This window comes from Mustela erminea, chromosome 2 (genome assembly GCF_009829155.1).
Source record: "Mustela erminea isolate mMusErm1 chromosome 2, mMusErm1.Pri, whole genome shotgun sequence".
NCBI classification, from domain to species: Eukaryota; Metazoa; Chordata; class Mammalia; order Carnivora; family Mustelidae; genus Mustela; species Mustela erminea.
The window spans coordinates 157395813-157415378 of NC_045615.1; the positions used below are offsets into that span (position 1 = coordinate 157395813).

At 40.3% G+C, this 19566-nt stretch overlaps 1 protein-coding gene across 2 annotated transcripts; it reads left to right on the forward strand.

Annotated features, from left to right (window-relative positions):
* The first annotated feature begins 1602 nt into the window (after positions 1–1602).
* Positions 1603–19133, forward strand: EPGN (epithelial mitogen). Of its 2 annotated transcripts, XR_004283499.1 has the most exons (6): positions 1603–1826; positions 2379–2468; positions 5150–5270; positions 6002–6154; positions 7741–8680; positions 19103–19133. XR_004283499.1 is itself a non-coding variant. In XM_032334581.1 (5 exons), exons 1-5 carry the CDS (start codon positions 1784–1786, stop codon positions 7793–7795), a joined length of 462 nt encoding a protein of 153 aa, XP_032190472.1. In that variant the 5' UTR covers positions 1603–1783; the 3' UTR covers positions 7796–9102. The 2 variants fall into 2 exon arrangements, 1 of the variants encoding a protein (XP_032190472.1); XM_032334581.1 differs by lacking the exon at positions 19103–19133 and having other exon boundaries at positions 7741–9102.
* Positions 19134–19566: the final 433 nt, after the last annotated feature.

Genomic DNA, 19566 nt, shown 5'->3' on the forward strand with positions numbered 1-19566 from the left:
TCCTCTGTTTTCATATGTCTTAATAGAAATAAGACCTCTTGTTTATTTCTTCATTCACTCAAGTTGGATTCATTAGGTATATACCATATGTTAGGTGCTGGATTCGTTGGGGCCAGCATCACTAAAGAAATGATGGAGATGTGCATGGAAGTCTTTGGCAAAATGTAAAGCATTATGCAAACTCCACTTAACCATTAACAACCAAGATGGCTGTTGTACTATGTCCCAGTCTTACAGATAAAGATATTCAAAATTAGTTATAGCATCTTCCTTCAACAACTGCAAGGGTCATAATAGTTTATTTAATCCTTTGCAAAGTTTTCCTTCTTAAATTCACAGTCATGTGGAGGATGATTATTTGATTTATAATTCAAATAATATTTGCCTGGGAAAAGTATTATCCAGAAATTGTTTTAATAATGAACAGTTAAAAGAAAAAGACCTACAAAAGTAGAAATATGAAATGTAGGCACATTTGAAGTAAGCCAAGTGCTGTATATTCTTTTAATTTTAAAATGATGACTCTTGTGGTGATTGCCCAAGTTATAATGAGTTGAACAAGCTCATTCTTGTGTGATTTCTAAAGCCAAATTCATATTTCAATAGTGAAAGAGATCCTTTCTGGTAAACCAAATTTGCTAGATGGACACGATGCAAATGATAACTTATCTTGACTTAAACAAGTTTTCAAGGTCCAGAAAATATGAGCAATTGAAATTCCTGGTAGAAAGACATGCCACCTCAGTAAAACATATTTATATAGGTTCTTTATAATAATTTAGGGCAAGTGAAAATTTATGGGAACCTCCTACACTCACAAAATCTAATAGCAATCATCACATCTTGGCCTTTAAAATGGTATTTTAGTAATCATAACTAGATTAACAGAAACATTTGAATGTCGTGTTAAATTTAGAACTTTCTATTCATTAGACATACCGAACTTAAATATTTTAATTTTATCTTAGTGGAGACAACATCATCATCATCACCACCATCATCATCATTATCATTTTGGTACCTCACTGGTTCTCTCTAGCCAAATCCCTTTAGCACAGACGGAAGCACAATAACTCTAAGGAAATTGGGAGCCCATTCCATTTCATCAGAAAAATCTTAAATGGCAGAATCACATAAAGGCAAACGTTATGCTCTTCAAAATAATTATTTTCACAGAACTTGTAGTAGCAACACAAAGTAGCAAACAATTACAATGGAATATGAAACCTCTGCTTTTACCCAAATTTTATTTTTTCCCCTGCTTCTAAATTCCAAAATATCTTGATTTGCTTGCAGTCTGTACTGAGAGGTGGCGTAATTGACAGCAGTTTCAGGGATGTTTGAGTTACTGCCTGGTGATGCTGTTTCCTGGTTTGCAAATACCAGTGCTCTCCTGGGTTGGAATCCTATGTAGGTCATGAACAACCTTGGAGCTGGTATCAGTCTGTTCCCAGCAATGGGGCCTTTCCCGGATTTCGATTCTTTTTTGTTGTTTTAAGTACTTTTACATACACGATTATGCCCACAGGTAACAAGAAACCAGTGTTTCAAAAGAAAACCTGATCACATTGCTAGATAACACAGGTATCCTAAACAAGAGTGCTAGCGCCTGGAGGGCTCTACCTGCAGCTGCTGCCAGGAGTACATATTTTTTTGATTGGTAAGAACTGGCAGATGACGCTTCATGAAATATAAATGCAAGAAAGCCTCCGGAGAGCGCAATAAAAACCTTCCACCCGTCAGTCTCGGAGGGTAAGAAAGATACTGTTAACAGCAGCAGGAAATGGCCTTCGGAGTCTCAATATCAGTCTATCTCTTATTCAAAGGTAGGTAGTTCCTTTTTGTCTTGTTAATTTTGTGTCCGTGTAAATTATGCATAGAATTTTTCTCTGAATTAAAGAGCAGTTGGCTTTTAAACTTCGTTCTTCGTGACAAAGAACAGAGCAAGAAATCTGTGAATTAATTCTTATGTAAAGCAGGTTGGATTCCTAACAGATTGTTGCAACCCCTTTTTTGAGACCTGTATGCTTGCTTTATACAAGAGCAGTTGATACATTTTAACTACTGTGTCCTAGCAGCCTCATGATTGATTTAGTAACCCATGTATCCACTTTCTCGTAAAAATAAATGTATTTCTATTTTCCGTAATTATAAGGTAGTCCCTGGAATCCGTATGGATGAGAAACAGTCAGGAAACTGCCCTGGTCAGGTTTTGGATTTCAAATGTAAATGAATTAAAATAGAACACACGTGGGAATAAGTAGACTAAGAAGAATTTTGGATCTGTAGCTTGCACCTAACTTTCAATCTGTTGCTTGCACGTAGAAGGAGGCTCACCTGCTAAAGATGCCTTTCCCCCCCTCCCCTCCTTCATATAGCAATGACAGCCTTGACTGCAGAGGTAGCCGTGTCGGGAACACCCCCAATCACAACCCAGCAAAGTAACTGGACAGTTAACAAAACGGAAGGTATTTTCTTCACACTTGTGTATTTTAAGTGCCTTTTTTTTTAACCTTTTGAGAGATATTTGGATTGTGATCAAAAGCAACATTGGAAATTTTGAAATATATATTTTATTATTAGATAATCGACTCTTTCAGCAAGGTGTTGTTAAATGGAAGTGACAGTCTATGTGCCCGCAAAGAACTGCCTTTATAAAAGGGGCAAGCAAAGTGGATGAGAGACTCAGAAATCGTTTTCAGTTACGATCCTGAATGTGAAACATGCCACATTTTCTGCCAATAACCCACGCATGTCCCAAGACGGTTTGTCCCCATTTTGGCATTCTTGATGACTGCTGTTTTGATACAGTCTTTTCATCTGTGACCATGATTTTGCAGCCAAAGAAACTATGACAAGATGAAACCTTAATCCATCTTTGGAAAGATCTTTTTTCTAGTTTTGTTTTGGGGGGATTTTGTTGTTCTTTTAGCATATGCTATACTTCCAAACCATTTATACCCAATTTTGGTTGTTGGTGGTAATGACATATCATCACCATGACTATTATTATTAGAATAGCTTCTGGCTGCTGTTGCGCATCATTATTTTTTAAGCCTGTTTGAACTCTCAGAGGTGAACTTAGTAAACTTGTGACTTGCCAAGACCTGTGTACCCAGTAGTTACGATCCTCACACAAATCACTATTGCCTCTTGTGAAGACAGGTAATAAGACATAGGACAGAGAAAACACCATATTTTGCTCTCAGAGCCAGGCAAATAGGTCAAGTCAGATGTTTTGTTTCTGAATACAAAGGCTAGTAATATTTAAATATTCTATATTTCACCAGTGATTTTAAATTAAAAAAAAATTCACTTAAAATATTTTGCCCATGTGAGTTTTGAATAACTACCCGCTGGCAAAGAAAATCTGTGTGAGCTTTAGAATAATTTTTAGCCAAACATCTTCATGTCTTCTGAGTCTTTGAGCCAAGAAAAAAGATCTTTACTGGGGGATAATGCTTTAGAAAATTCAAGAACAGTTTCCCCTCAATAACTGGCTTCGTCAAAGTGCACCCAGTACCACCTTTTTACTTCCTTAATAGTGAAAGTCTTCCAAGTTACAGAGAATAATAATAGAAAACAGGGGACTGAATGTATCATCTCTACAGTTTTTCTTTGTTTTCTTGATGGAGAACTTCAGTTTTTCTGTTTTGAATTTAATTTAAAAATCTGCAACCAATATCTTAGGAAATTTTTTGTAAACTTATACCTAATATTCTTCTCCTTAGGGGAAAGATGAGGCTCTCTAGTACACTCTTTCTTTGAAGATGTTTTCTTTCAGTTCTCACATTATCTAGCAAATCCTGCTTCAGGCTTGGCTAATTCAATTGATTTAGTCTTGGAGCAGGAAGAACCAAATACAGTGTACAATGGGAAATTCTTACTGGCTTAGAGTTAATTATTAAAATGAGACTCTAGATTCACAATATTGCATTCAACAAACTGAAGGTGAATCTTAAGGTAATATTGTATGTTCTCAGCCAAAATGAAGTTATCTTATTGGTGGTTTAGTACCTAAAATTCGGGGTTTTAAATTTAAGAAAAATATACCTTTTTAGATCTTTTTTTTTCCCCTTAAGAATAAATAAGTAGGATTCTATACATCTATTTAGCTAGCAAGGCAAATATGGTGTCACATGATAACTAAAAATGGGGAAATAAGTTTTCATAACAAGACAAAATGAAATGTCACCAATTCTGCTTGGGACAAGTTTAAGAATCAGTAATTAGATTTTTACCAAAGAGGACTCAATTACACGGCTTTACCCAAGTATCATCCCCACTGCATAGGCCCCAAGGATAGCATAGGTATATGTCTTTGGTCCATTAGAGAATGAAGAATAAGCATCCTGAAATGTATACATTTTGCCACAAGACAGTTTCCCAAAGGAAGGCTTCCCTTAGAGATTCTAGACACTTGACCATGGACGTTTTGCCAGATATCATTTGCATAGTGTTAGAAGTCAAAACCCAAATTTTCTCATTCTTCCTATCTCGAGGGTTTTCTCTATTTTCTCAGAATGTCTCTTAACGAGTAAAATTTCCAATTAATATTCAAAAGTGTTGTTTCAACTGTGTGAAGCTTGAGCCGTAACTTGTTTCTGGCTTCTTGTATAGGTCATGAAAATTCCTCTTCTGGAATCAGGCACGGGGCTCCCGTTACAAGTCCTTTCTCAATTGATAGTCCACAGAAGAGGAAGCGGGGAATTCTCACCTTTTCAACTTCAGTATCTCCGTAAATCCCGATTCCCTAAGTGCTGACTTCTCAGGTGTGAATGGGAGAAATAAAAAAGGAGAATCAAGGCTAAAATGAGAATCAATGCTGCCACCTTTAGGCAAACTTGTATCTCTACCATATTATGTAGAAGGAACAGAACAATCATCCATCCACCTCTAGCCCCTAATTAGTGATACGTCTAAATGATATTAACCTAGAGTCTGTGACTATAACCTGCCGACGGAACCAGTCAGTAGTTTAAAAGGCAGAACCAGTCAGTAGTTTAAAAGGCAGAGCACCCAAAGAATATTCTTAAATTTAAAACTCTCTTTACATACGTGTAACAAAACTCTCTTTACATACGTGTAACAAATCTACTATAAGAGTGTGACCCACTTCATCTGTTAATGTTGTATGTCCTTTTCCTAGCTGACTACACAGAAGGACCCATAGCCTTGAAGTTCTCACATCCTTGCCTGGAAGACCACAATAGTTACTGCATCAATGGTGTTTGCGCATTCCACCATGAGCTGGAGAAAGCCATCTGCACGTAATTGCAAAGAACTTTCCAAGTCCTAGAGATGGGAGGAGATGAATTTACGTTTGACACGTTTCTCTGCGGTTCACATAGTACATTTCCATACACCTGTTTCTTATCTAGTAAAAAGGGTACATCATCTGGACATGACTCATTGTATTTGAATATCTAAGGAGTCTTTTTCTAAACTACCTAACCTTCATTACTCAAAAACAGGGTCCCCACATTAGCAGCTTCTCTGTAACCAGGGAGCTTGTTACAAATGCAGAAGCTTAGGCTCCACCTCAAAACTACTGAATCCAAATGTGCATTTAAGCAACATGCAAGGATGATTCTGGATTTTCACGGGATTGATTACAGATGAGAGGAAATAGATGGTAGCAAACACTCTTGAGGAATATGAAGTTCTAGAGCAATTAAGTACTATTTTTATGATCGTTGGTTTGCTAGGCATTCTCCTGTGAAAGAGTAAATTAACAGTTTTCTAGATCAACTCATGCAAGCAGACTACCTTTCCCTTCTACCCGTGTGGGAAGTTACATTAATATGGGGCCTTAATGAATTGGCTATTTTGAAATACCTAGCTTCCTCAATACATTTACAGTTGGCTTTCATTTGGCATTTTTCTCTTTAATTTACATTACTTATTTTCTATTGAATTTTTTTTCTTTGAAATTGGTCATTTCTGTATGTTTCTACCACTATGGGTTTTTAAACTATGCATTCTTTTCTTTTTTTAAAAGGTGTTTTACTGGTTATACTGGAGAAAGGTGTGAGCACTTGACCTTAACTTCATACGCTGTGGATTCTTATGAAAAATACATTGCAATTGGGATTGGTGTTGGATTATTGTTAAGTGGTTTTCTTGCTATTTTTTACTGCTACATAAGAAAGAGGTAGGAAAAAATGAAAATGTGAAGTCACTGGGCACTGGTTCACTTGATGAATATTTATTGAGCCCCTAGAATATACCAAGCACTGACATGTGTAATTTTTTAGTTAAAAAATGATCTGGCAGTTTCCTACATATTTGTTTTGATGCTTTTCCTTATAAACACAGACAAGCAGTAAAAATTTGCCTGCAATTGCACTAGAACTGCTCCAATCTACAGGTTCTCTTCATCCTCCTCTGTCTGCCCACATCAAAGTTGGTGAACCCCACAAGAGCAGAGAGTGTAACTTGTTCACGGTTGTATATTCAGTGTTTATTACTGAGCCTGGCACATAGATGACACTCAGCAAATATTTGTTGAATGAACATATCAAGAAATGAACATTAAATGAATGAAAATATATGGCCAACATGGGCCATTTTCTTTTTAGACTTCAGGTAAGGGTTTATTCGGGAGATTTTGTCGACTGCTAAAAGCCTAAGAAAATAAGCTTGATGCACACATACAAATTCCTTCTGTTATCCACACTGGTAATATTTTCTTAAATCCATGTCACTAGGATAAAGGCAAGAAGTAATGGGAGAAACTTTAAAGAGAAAAGTGCAAATACATTTCCTTGGCTGTACTCTATTGACGAAGTTGCCATTTTAAATGACCAACACTGACTGGACAAAATAAAAGTTTGTTTGCTTAATAATTATATCTTAGAGAGATGAACATCTATTACATCGATTATAGATCAATTGATATAAAATCTGTTCTATCAACTGATTGTTGTTGTATCAGTTGCCTAAGAAACTAAGAAAGGAAAGAGAAAAAAAAAGAAAAGGGAAGGAAAACCTTTTAAAGATTTTATTTTTATTATTTATTTGACAGAGAGAAATCACAAGTAGATGGAGAGGCAGGCAGAGAGAGAGAGGGAAGCAGGCTCCCTGCGGAGCAGAGAGCCCGATGCGGGACTCGATCCCAGGACCCTGAGATCATGACCTGAGCCGAAGGCAGCGGCTTAACCCACTGAGCCACCCAGGCGCCCCAAGGAAAACCTTTTAGTGTTAACAAGACTGCTGTGTAAGGTCAGGCTCCTTGTGAGGTCAGGTTCCTTAGCAGCGAAACCTAAGATGGGGATTCTTGTGCAAGTCACTGGCCGAGGGAGTGCTCTAAGGTGAACCCTGGAACAGAGTAAGGAAAACTAGAGTGGAGGAAGAAAGTGAGCAAAGTGTAGACTTTGCTGAGGTCTAGCCTTGGCGCAATTCCATAGGGAGATCTAGAATATGCACGGCATGACAGACGTCTCCCACTAGAGCAAGGAGTCTTGGTTTTAGTGCTCTGCATCATCAAGCATGGGTGGCAGGATGCTCCTGGTGAGAAACGGGCCAAGGGCTTGGAATCTCCCAGGAAGCTTCAGTGCTCTTTAAGAGAGCTAAGTGCTCTCTTGGCCAAGTGATCCTCTGGAGAAGGATGCAGCTGTGAGCCTGGGGTACGGGTCCACCCCATGGATTTGGGGTAGGCCACCAAGAGCATAGATGTCATTCTCCATTAACTATAGAAACAGCCGTCAAATTCACATGAAAACCAATGTTCTGTTTTAGGTGTCTAAAATTGAAATCGCCTTACAACATCTGTTCCAGAGGAAGACCACTGTGAGGCCTTTGTCAGAAATGTTCACGAGGCATTTATAAAAATCAGTGGGCCCCAAACTGAAATCTTCAAATGGAACAACAAAACTTCCCAAGCTGACTAGACTGGAAAATAATGGAAGTTGGGATCATGATGAAATGAGAGAATAAATTTCAACGTTGGTCTTTGGCCTCTGCCATTGTTAGGGTGCCATGGGAGACGAGTGAACAAGCTATGGTGACAGAAGTCAAGTTCATAGTCCTACTCTGGGTTGGTCGCTGTTGTTGTGTGGTTACTGTTCTTACTGCAGAAGGACCCAATGTCAGATGTGAAGTCCATGGGAATCATTATCAACCTTGCAGCAAGCCAAGGCAAGGCCAAGCTTGGGTTCTTCGTGTGCTTTGCTACCACCAGTATTTTGGATCACTGCTCTCTGGACCTAGTCCCAAACATGCTGCTTTCACGGTGTCTGAGAGAATGTGGTGTCAGCTGTTGGATGAGGTCAGTGTTATGGCACCTCCAGGGACGCAAGCATGTGCCTGAAGTCTAACCCAGAGAAAAGAAAATGGAGTGTCCAAGGCAAACACGAATCATGCCCAGCTTGGGACAACACTATGTAGCCTTTATCTGTGAAATACGGAGTAAGCTAAAGAGTTCTCAATAACTGAAAGCTGACTGGATATCGGTCCTGAGTAGGTGAAACATTTCTGTTTCTGCATGGATTATAAACCTTTGTGCTGGACTCATTGGTCCCCTCATGCCTATGGTCATTACCTCTTCCTGTCGTTAGTGGAACTACCTGGTGACTATCCATTTTGACTGCAATTCTAGAATTCTACTAATAAAATTCGACCATTGGCCCTGAAATAGAAACTGAAGAATTGGACATAGGCATCTTCTCACCAGCCAACAGTATGTGGAAACTTTCTTTACCATTTCTGAATACTTGATAGCAGATTTGCACATAGCGAGAGAAAAATGGAACAATGGCAAAACTACTTATTTGGGAATTAGGGTCCTTCCTCTTTAATCCTGTTTCTTCCACATAAGTTGAATAGACTTGCGCAGGTCCTTTAATTTCTTTGGGCTTTGTTTTTATTTTCTACAAGGCCCTGACAGCTTCAAAATTGGACAGTGGGTCAAGAGAAATTTTTCTGTATTTGTTCTGCAAGTGGGATTACTCTTAACCCCACCTCTACCCCCCGTACCCCCTCGAACACCTGGACACACCACTGGATATCATCTCAGGTGTATAGTTTAATGTGTGGTTTGTAGAATAATAAATTAAAATTTTGTTTTCCAAGGAAGTGAAACAGGAATTAAAGAATAATGATACCTACCAATTTTCTTTTGGATTCAATCTAAAACTATGGACTTTTTTTCTCCTTCATGACATAGAGAAGTGAAACAGTTCTGATCACAAGATGGGTTAAAAGAGAATCAAACATGAATGTTCTTACAATGTTAACAGGACTTTAGCTTAATGACTTTCCATTCACTTCTAAACAAAACCTCACATTCTGCTTTCCTTTGAGGAGAAGGTATGTCTCCAGCTTTGTTTTTCCTCCCTGAGGAATTTCATGCAGATGAATCGCGTGTCAGCACTTTCTGCTTGTCCTCGCAAACTATGCAAAGGTTACATCATACCAAAAAGTGGGGAGGAGAAGGATCCTCCCAGTGACTCCAGGACCGCACCTAGAAAGCTGGGCCCTTCCTGGGCATTTCAAAAAGGTGTTAAAAAGCTGGGGAGAGTCCCGGAAGAAGCAATAAAGCTTAATTAAGGACTGCCTCTTGATGAAAGGAAAGAGGAATTAATGCTGGAGTCTGGGGAGGTGATAACCAAAAAAGTTATAAATATCTGGTTATAAATATTTCTAAATTGTAAGCCCAAGATAATTGAAATTAAATAACACCAGGCAGAGAATTGAAATTTCCAGATTGCCAAACCAAAACAGAAACCAATAAAGAGTCAGATTTTTTCACTGAGGAATAGGATAAGGTCCCCTCCCAAACCCAGTGAGCCGGCAGAAATTTAAAGCGTGGTTTATGAGAAGCCAACGGTTCGTGGTCTGTCGTACAAAATGATGAACCTAGAACGGATTTTGCAGGGAGGAATGAATCTCTGGCCATTCCTATGGCAATATTTACATATGTAAGTGAGACTCCAGTGAGAAAAATGCTTACCAACAATATGTTCTGCAAACTTTTCTATTCTGTTTTTTTCCCTGTTGCAGTAAGACCCTAAGAAAAGTCTGCCAGGGAGGCCCTGCCTCAACACAGCATTTTGAGCTTTCAGTCATGAATTATTAGGTGGGCTGGATCTAGGAAAGGACTGGGAACATGCTTCTGGCATCTTTGATTAAAACAAACTGGATAAAGGGCTCATCGATTTCATTCACTTCCCATTTTGTCTTCTTCTTGTGTCTGTCCTTTAATCTTTGAGGATACATTCTTAAGTCATCAATATTCATAACTGCTTCATTAGTTAGCATATTGGACCATGATAAGGGTGGGGAAAAAACACTGTAACTTCACATTTGAATCAGTTACATTTGAACCAGTAAATTTACCAAAAAAAAAAAAAAGTGTAATTACTTATTATTGTAAGCTCTGTCCCCAAATTATTGTTATTTTTTAAAATAATCTCTCTACCCACCATGGGGCTTGAACTCATGACTGTGAGATCAAGCGCTGCACGCTCTATCATCTGATCTAGCCAGGTGACCCAGCCCATACGCCTTTTGGTATCTTATATTTTTATAAGTTTGAAGTAGATGAAATTAAAACATAGATTATCTTTCTGCGTTTCCGGGCACAATACAAATCTAATCCTTTAATTTTGAATGGTCCATTTTGGTGACATCAAGAAGATTTCCATTCATTATATGCAATTGAAGAAAAAAAGGTCTTAAGAAAATAACAAGGCAAACATCAGCGATTTGAGCTTTTGATGTTGGACGTAAGGACAATTTTTGTCTGCAGAAGACTGTGAGTAAGCCATCTAACTTCTAGTATTGCAAAATGTCACAAACTCTCCGTAGTGTGATGTAAATATCGATATCCTGCAACCCACACTCAAGGGAAGGGTTACCAGAATCTTTCTATTGCAAAATACCGCTCTTTCTGGCTTACATCATGGCTGCGTGACATCAGGTCACTAGCAACTGCCAAGATGAACTGGATGTGTTGAAATTTAATTTGTCAAAGTCTGAAGCTGTTCATCCGGTGAGTCCATGTTTCTGTCCAAACCTTGGTGTGGTCCTGTTTAGTAGCACATTCAGAAGCAGATCTTCCAAATTTAGCTCTGATTTCTGTTAGTTATTCAGCCCATGAGTCCAAGAGCCCAAGCCATTCATTGCCTACAAAGGCAAAGGCTAGGCTCCTGGAGAATAGCTCCATGAATCAGCGAGTCCCACTGTTCTATTTCATTCCTCTGCCAAAGCGGAACATGATGGCTATTCCAGATTGTGGGCAACTCCCACAGCCTCCGAAGAAACATCCCATAAAGATTAGGAGTGTGATTATAGGCTAACAAGGAGAATTGAACTGTTTAGTTGGATCTTATCTGGAATATATCTCATAGCCTTTCTTTATAATTTTCATGTCTCAGGTGTTATTGGAGCATAAACCACTTGGATTGAAATTCAGTTAGGACTGCGGTCAGGCAGGATCAAACCAGCAGTTCTTTTGATCTTCAAGAGGCTGTTAATTAGGCTTCACAGTCTTCTGGAAAGAATGGCATCTAAAGGTCTTAAAAACTGCACGGAAATATTGATTCAGTATTGAGTCTCCTCACAAGCCAAGTTAAAGTGTAAATATAAAGTATAATGTAGCTACAAGTCATGAGCACTTACACATTTGAAAAGCATTATTAGCATTATTTTAATTAATCCATGAGTGTGTAACTGAGGCTTGGAGAACACACTTTCCCTTTTTCAAGGTCTCTTAGCCTTTCAGTAGCAGAGACTAGACCTGAACCAGGTAAATGCCAAAGTCCCACATCGAAACTCTGCATGAAAAAGGTTCCCAATATTGTAGGGAAAATATTGGTGTTAGGGGGTTTCTTGATGGGCTTAGAGATAATATTTAATTGGTTTGTATGCAAATGAAAAGAAAGCCCCTTTCCTTAAAATATATAAAATAATAACCTTTGCCATGGATCAACCAGAAAAACTCCCTGTTGTCACCTGCAGATTAGTAACAAAGGCATACCATCCCTCGAGTAGGACCAGAGCAGGGTTCATGTGCCCACGGACAGATGAATATACATTTTGGGGAGAGACGATAGACTGTAAGTAAACCCTGGTTTATCTTCACAACTCTGGGGATGAGGAGGTCCCTTGGGAACCCTTGACCCCAGCCCCCCAGCCTGTGAAGAAGGGTTCTCTGGTGCTGGTCCCCTAACTGGGACACTGGTTTAGTGTGGTGAGGGATGGGCAGTGAGTGGCTTTCCCATCTACAGAAAAATATCATCATTCTCTTCCCACAACTTCACTCTCACGATCCTACCCGAGTCCCATGTACACTTTAAAGAAAGAGGCTCAATGACGCTGGTCCAGCGAGGGGCAAAATCTGGAAGCAACACTAGAAAATCAGGGTAAGGCACAGACACTTAAATGACTTGCAGTCTGGTCCAGCTGCGTGGTTGTTTAACTCTGTCAGGCTCCTTTGTGTGATTTTTCTCGTCCGTGAAGTGGAAAAGTTAGACTAAGGATGATCTCCACATCCCCTTCCTGGCTGAAAGGTGTGTGTGGAAAACCTGCGGCTTCTACAGTAGATCCGGCCTGCAGACACGCTGCCCTCGACCTTCCTGGGGTTTATTTTAAAACAAGCTCACATTTAAAAATCTAGATATTAAAAAAAAATCTAGATATTTTAATGCAGTTTTAAATATCTGGCTTCTTGTAGAAAATAGAGGATCTGCAGCGCCGGTCCTACTTATTTGCCTTGCTTTGGTCCGGCGAGTGCCCTCAACGCCTCGCCTGCTTCTGCTCAGGGTTTCTGTGGGCCTTTAAAATCCGCAGCCTTGATCCTTTGACTGGATTGATTTGAAGATCCCGCCTCATCTCCATAGCCCTGAGTCTAGCCATCAGCTTGCCTGCAGAGGGCCTTGTTGGACTATAAACCACACAAGCCATAAGGGAAGGGCAGAGGCCGGTTTGCCTAGGAATGTGCTCTGCAGGGAAACCCACACTCACCTGGAAGCAGACGCACCGTCCTGCCCACGCCCTCAGTCACTCTCGGCTCTCATCCCAACCAGATTTGTGTTCTCAGAGCTCAAGCCTGTCTGCGGTAGGGTCTCCGTGTTCACTCCACATTCGTTACCCTTCTCCGTCTCTTTGTGCCTGTTTACAGATACCACGTTTCCCTCCTTTGAACTCCCCGGATATTTATGCTCCCTTCTTCCCTTGCTTTTTAATCTCCCAAACACTGTTTACATTTTACCTTGTTTTAGAATGATTTTTGTCCTTGGTAATTCTAGCGGTAATAATAAAGGACTCCATTCACTGGGTTTGTACCTGATACTGAGCACAGTGCCAAGTGATTTATAGAGAGCCTCACTTTCACTCTGCAGGCGCAGCCAGGAGAAAGGTTTTATTGGGGGCTGTGGTGGAGAGGGGTTCCGGTGAGTCTCCGGAGTTTAACAGACTCAGGCTAAATCCCAGCTCCAGCCTTACTCGCTGCGCCACTGTGACCTAATTTCTTAACTTTCTTGAGCCTGAGTTCCTTCGTTTGTAGAAAGGGGATAGTATTTCTCCCCTACAGTGTCTTGAGAGAAGTTGTTAGTGCACCATGAACAGTAGCTGTATTATTACGATTGCTCTCTATTTTTCCAGATTAGGAAACTGATTACAGAAGGTTCACGTCACTTGTTCAATGACAAACATCTAGGCAACAGCAGAACATGGACCAGACTTCAGGGCCGCCCAGGTTCAAGGCCTGATTCACCTGGCACAGTCCTTTGACCATGGCTGCTGCTTGGACCTGCGGTTGGTTTGAAGCAGGATCTGCAATCTCAGAGAGCTCGCTTTTGAATTCCAAATTTTATTAGTTCTGTGATGGAGAATACATTATTTAACTGTTCTAAATCCTATTATAAAATGGGGACAATAATTACACCTAACTTAGGGTCATTTTAAGACTAAATTAAATTTGGGGCACCTGAGTGGCTGAGTTGGTTAAGCCACTGACTCTTGATTTTGGCTCAGGTCATGATCTCAGGGTTGTGAGATCCAGAGCTCTGAATCAGCTTCCTGCTGGGCATGGAGCCCGCTTAAGATTCTCTCTCTTCCTCTCCCTCAGCTTCACCCACCCCCAACTAATGCCCAAGTGCGCGTATTCTCTCTCTCTCTCTCTCTCTCTGAGAGAGACTAAGTTAAATTAGATAGCTAATATACGTAAACATCTAAAACACAGTGCCCATTCCATAAATATTACTTGTAATTATTTAACAATGGGAGCTTCTGTTGAAGAAGCTTTGTTGACATTCAATACAGTTGGTTTTATAATAATGTGACATATGCCTTCCTAAAAATCATTTCCCTAAAAAACTGAGTAATAAAAACTGTAGGGCTTACGGGAAAACTGGAATTAGGGGCACCATGTTCAAAAACTGTCAGTGATATGTTGAAGAAGAAGGGGGGGGGGAAGAAACCTAACAAAAACCAAAGCACAGTTTTGTACATTTTAAACAGTTAGGAAATAAAGAGTTCAGTATACAGGGCACCTCGGAGGAACACATGCAGCCGTTCGTGGAAGGGGGTGTCGGAGAGAGGATGGTGCATTATGTCAAGGGATGGAGGAAGCATTGCCGAAACAGGACGGAGAGCTCTACCAGCGGACGTGGATGGGTACGGCTCATAACGCAAGCGTGAACCAAGGTGTTATGTTCGGGATCTCAGCACGCACCTGCGTTCTGAGCAGCTCACGCAGCTCGCTCAGCAGCTCTGTGCCTTCGTTTAGCAGATCTAACAGCTGGAATCATGCATCAGCAAATACAAAATCCTCTGTATGCTCAGAATGTCCCTTTATGTTGGAGTAAATTGATGTTTTCACACATTTTTAAAAAGAGTATATCTATGAGAGAGAGATAGCAAGCAAGAGAGAGCATGAGCAGGAGGGAAAGGGAGAAGCAGGCTCCCCGCTGAGCAGGGACCCCCCCCAACTTGGGGCTCGATTCACAACCTAGGCTGGCGGCAGACACTCAACCCACAGAAACACCCAGGGGCCCCTAAATTGATGATTTCAAAATAAGCTTTCAAAGTATCACAACATCTGTCTCGCAACATAATTCTCAACTTAATTCTTATTATTAAGCACTTGAAATATCCTGATTATATTAGACACTAAAGGGGGATTATGAGAACCCTCATTTCTCCCACTATATTTTAGCGGAAATGCCAAGGACATAATTCCAAGTTATTACTGTGGATTCGAGTTTTCTCAGACAAACTTATTATAGTGTTTGTTCCTTCCTTTGTTAAGCTATAAATAGATAGAAAACCGCCTTACTGTGTTTTCCTTTCTTAATTAACACTAAGATGGTTTTCCTCCAAATATTATTGACTTTCAGTATGAATGCGAAGAGATCCAGGTTTTCTTCCTTCATCATGATTTATTTCCCTCCTCCCTTTTTCTCACCTTCTGAGGAAACTGTTGCTTTTGTTCAAAGATCTTTAAATGATGCAGAATGGGGAAAATAGTTTGCCTCCATCAGCAGTCTGTATTGGGCAATAAATTATGCCAAACTACAGACCTTCCAGCAACAAGAACTTTCTTAAGAATTAACAAAACCACGGGGTGCCTGGGTGGCTCAGTGGGTTAAAGCCTCTTCCTTAGGCTCAGGTTAGGATCTCAGGGTCCTGGGATCGAGCCCCACATTAGGCTCTTGGCTTAGTGGGGAGCCTGCTTCCTCCTCTCTCCCTGCCTGCCTCTCTGACTACTTGTAATCTCTGTCTATCAAATAAATAAATTAATAATAATTAAAAAAAAGAACCGCAAAGAAGGGGCTCTTAAGCCCAAGGAAATCCGTAAGAAAGAAAAGTCACACATGGCATATATTGGAGTGCTCCGCTGGAGCCTTCACTGCTCTGGTCCAGGGTCCAGGCCTGGCTGAGTGAGCTGGGCCTTTGCCCAGGAGTGTCTGCAACCCGGGCTCCAGGCAGGCTGAAGTCCATGTGCTTGAGGGACAGGAGGGCGCCCTGTGAGTGAGCAGACCTTCAGATGCTTCTCAAACCTGATCAGAGCGGACTATCCTCCAGTGGTTTGTTTCCATGGCTACGGAGATATATGGCATGAGGTAGCATGTCGGAACAATTCCTGTGTTTGCCTTGCCAGCATCCAAGCTGCTTTTGTGAACAGCACCCCAATGGCGGTTGGGAGTACTTGGTTTAGCTGTCCTTAGCTCACCCCTGATCCCACGGCCACTCAGAGAATTCCACCACCCCCAATACAATACGAGCTACTCACTGAGAGGCAGGCTTGTGACCTAATCCAGGTCAATGGAAATCAGCCCTGGGGTGTTTTGTTTTGTTTTTAATTTTATTTATTTATTTGAAAGACAGAGATCACAAGTGGGCAGAGAGGCAGGCAGAGAGAGAGGGGAAGCAGGCTCCTTGCTGAGCAGAGAGCTGATGCGGGGCTCCATCCCAGGACCTGGGATCGTGACCTGAGCAGAGACATAAGCTTTAACCCACTGAGCCACCCAGGCGCCCCTGTTTGTTTTGTTTTAAGTCATCTTTACACCCAACGTGGACTCCAACTCATGACCCCGAGATCAAGAATCACATGCTCTACCAACAGAAATAGCCAGGTGCCACAAATCTTGGGTTTTTATTGGAACTCTGTGGTGTCAAGTTCTCTCTTGGCTGATTGTATTGCTAAATTAGCAGAAGAAACAGGGAAGAGATTTCAACCTCTGATCTGAGCCAACTCTGGTCCTGGACTTTTAATTTTTATTTTATTTTATTAAAGAGTTTCTTTTTAAGTAATCTCTGCCCCCAACATGGGGCTCGAGCTTATAACCCTGAGATCAAGAGTCCCATGCTCTACTGATTGAGTGAGCCTGGTGCCGCTCCAAGTCCCTGAGATTTTTAAGATAAACGAGTCAATACATTTCATTGTTAGCTTAAGCATTTTATTAGCTTCCAAAATAATCAAATTTACTAAAAATTTATAGTAGAAACTACTGAAGTTTTTGATCCATAGAGGTTTTTGTAAGACATATGTAGTCTCAGGGTGCCTGGGTGGCTCAGTGGGTTAAGCCCCTGCCTTCGGCCAGGGTCATGATCTCAGGGTCCTGGGATCGAGCCCCACATCAGGCTCTGTACTTGGCAGGGAGCCTGCTTCCCCCTCTCTCTCTGCATGCTGCTCTGCCTACTTGTAATCTCTTTCCCTCTGTCAAATAAATAAATAAAATCTAAAAAAAAAACAAACAAAAAACATATGTAGTTTCATTTTTCCATGCAGACCCCAGTCACTTTTTTTTTTTTTTGAAGCTTATTTAAAATTTTCAGTAATCTCTACACCCAATGTTGGGTTCAAACTCATGACCCCAAGATCAAGAGTTGCATGCTCTTCTGACTGAACCTGCCAGGAGTCCAACAACCTACTCCTTTTTAAAATGAAAGCTTGAAAACTAAAAAGCTTGCACATGCAATCAGTGAACAGAAAAATATGCCACTTTTTTTTTTTTTTCAAAGCTTGGAAGGATCTGGATATTAACATGGTAGCTAGTAAGCCACATGACTGTGCTAGAAAGCATGCTTTCTAGACCTATCCGTCCAGGAGTCTGCACAGAAGATTTTTTTTTTAAATTAATTTGTAACCTAATGCATTAGTGGCAACTTTAAACTTTTGATTACATAAACCGCCGGTTTCAGACTTACTGAAGTCTTGACCAGACTTACTCTATACCAGACGTTTTTCTTATTAAATGTACAGAGCTCTGCTGTTCTGCAGTAAATTCCCAGATAGTGCAAACTTAAAATTATTTTTTTAAACATCTTCTTTCTTTACATCAAACAAGAAGTTTAACTCCTATGCTAATAGAGGATTATTCACAATGAGAAAAATTCAGACCAACCTGCAATCATGAGGCGTGCTGAAAAAGAGTAATTGGCTGTTAGGCCTCTTGCACTGAACTTGGAAGTGAGGCAGACCTCAACCACAAGTGGCGAACCAGCGGTGGCAAGCTGCCGCAGCAGATCCACACATTTTTAACAGTTACTTAGATGCTTCATGCAAGGTCAGTTGTATTGCTGTGGAGCTGCAACTGTTCCAAAATATTGGTGTTTCTTTGGTTAGAAAACCCAAAGATAGAAATACACAAAATCGTCTGTCCGACTGTGTACTTCAGAACTATCCTGCGCATTTGAAAACTGCCCTCCATCTTTTTTGCAACTCCCAAGAAAGACGTCTTAACCAGGGAGAATAGAAAACCTCATCAAGATGATCAAATTATAATTGCTTAAAGTTTCCTTTCGAAGTCAATTCCAGAATCACCTTGGATAATCAACTGGATGTCCCCGAAGGAAAATTTATGGAGCCCTGCCTGGCTCCTGCAACCACAGGCTGAAGCTGAGCTGGAGAAGCTGCCTTTATAAAGCAACTCACATTTTAATAGTCACAAATGATTGCAAGATTGAACTCGATCCGGTTTTGCTTAATTTTAAAATTGGATGACAGCAGAGAATTAAACTGCTGTAAAATGTGTGTTGTTACTAAATCTGTGGATGATGTTCGTAAATAAATAAATTGTGAACTGCTTCATGGTAAAACAACTGAAGACGTTTTAGAGTGTTTTGGTATTCTTGGTTTATACCGGGGGAAAAAAGTACAATGTTTACATCTATGTGTCAAATTTATGACACACAATTTTTTTTTTAATTTTATATACTTATTTGACAGAGAGATAGCAAGAGAAGGAACACAAGCAGGGGGAGTGGGAGAGGGAGCAGCAGGCCTCCCACTGAGCAGGGAGCCTGATGTGGGCCTCAGTCCCAGGACCCTGGGATCATGACCTGAGCGAAACGCAGATGCTTAGCAACAGAGTCACCCAGGCGCCCCACGACACACAATTTCTGATGGAAAGGTCCACGTCAGAGCCGTTGTGCACTGTAGCTGGACTCTCTGTCTTAAAGAGTTTGCTCTATGCTTCTCTCTGTATATCTATTAGGATCATATAAATATTCACATTTATTAAAACTAAACAAAATAGAAATGACAGTTGTTTAATGTTTTTGTTTTAGATTAATGCGTAACACAATATAAATTAATTAAGAAGCAATAAAATAAAACAAAAAGGTTTTGAAAACTTGTTCTTTTTTTTTTTAGGATTCTATTTATTCATTGAGAAAGAGAGAAAGAGATTGCAAGAGATAGAGCACAAGTTGGGGGTGAGGGCGAAGCAGGCTCCCCGCTGAGCCAGAAGCCCCATGTTGGACCCCATCCCAGGACCCTGGGATCATGACCTGAGTTGAAGGCAGCCACTTAACTGACTGAGCCACCCAGGCACCCCTGAAAACTTGTTCTACTCATATGCTGGTATAGAGGATCACAGGTTCTTGTCTGTTTTCAAAACTAAAATTGAATAATTGTTTTCTATATTAAAAATAATGATTAAAAAGTCATATTGATTAAATATAATAATGATTAAAAAGTATATTGCATTATATTGCAATAATGAATTTTTTAAAGCAAAAAGGGAAAATGAATTTGTGGATTATCTTAATAACATTAGGTTTAAGAGCTGGGTAATTTAACAAACAATAATTTTAAGACTTCAATCAACTAATATA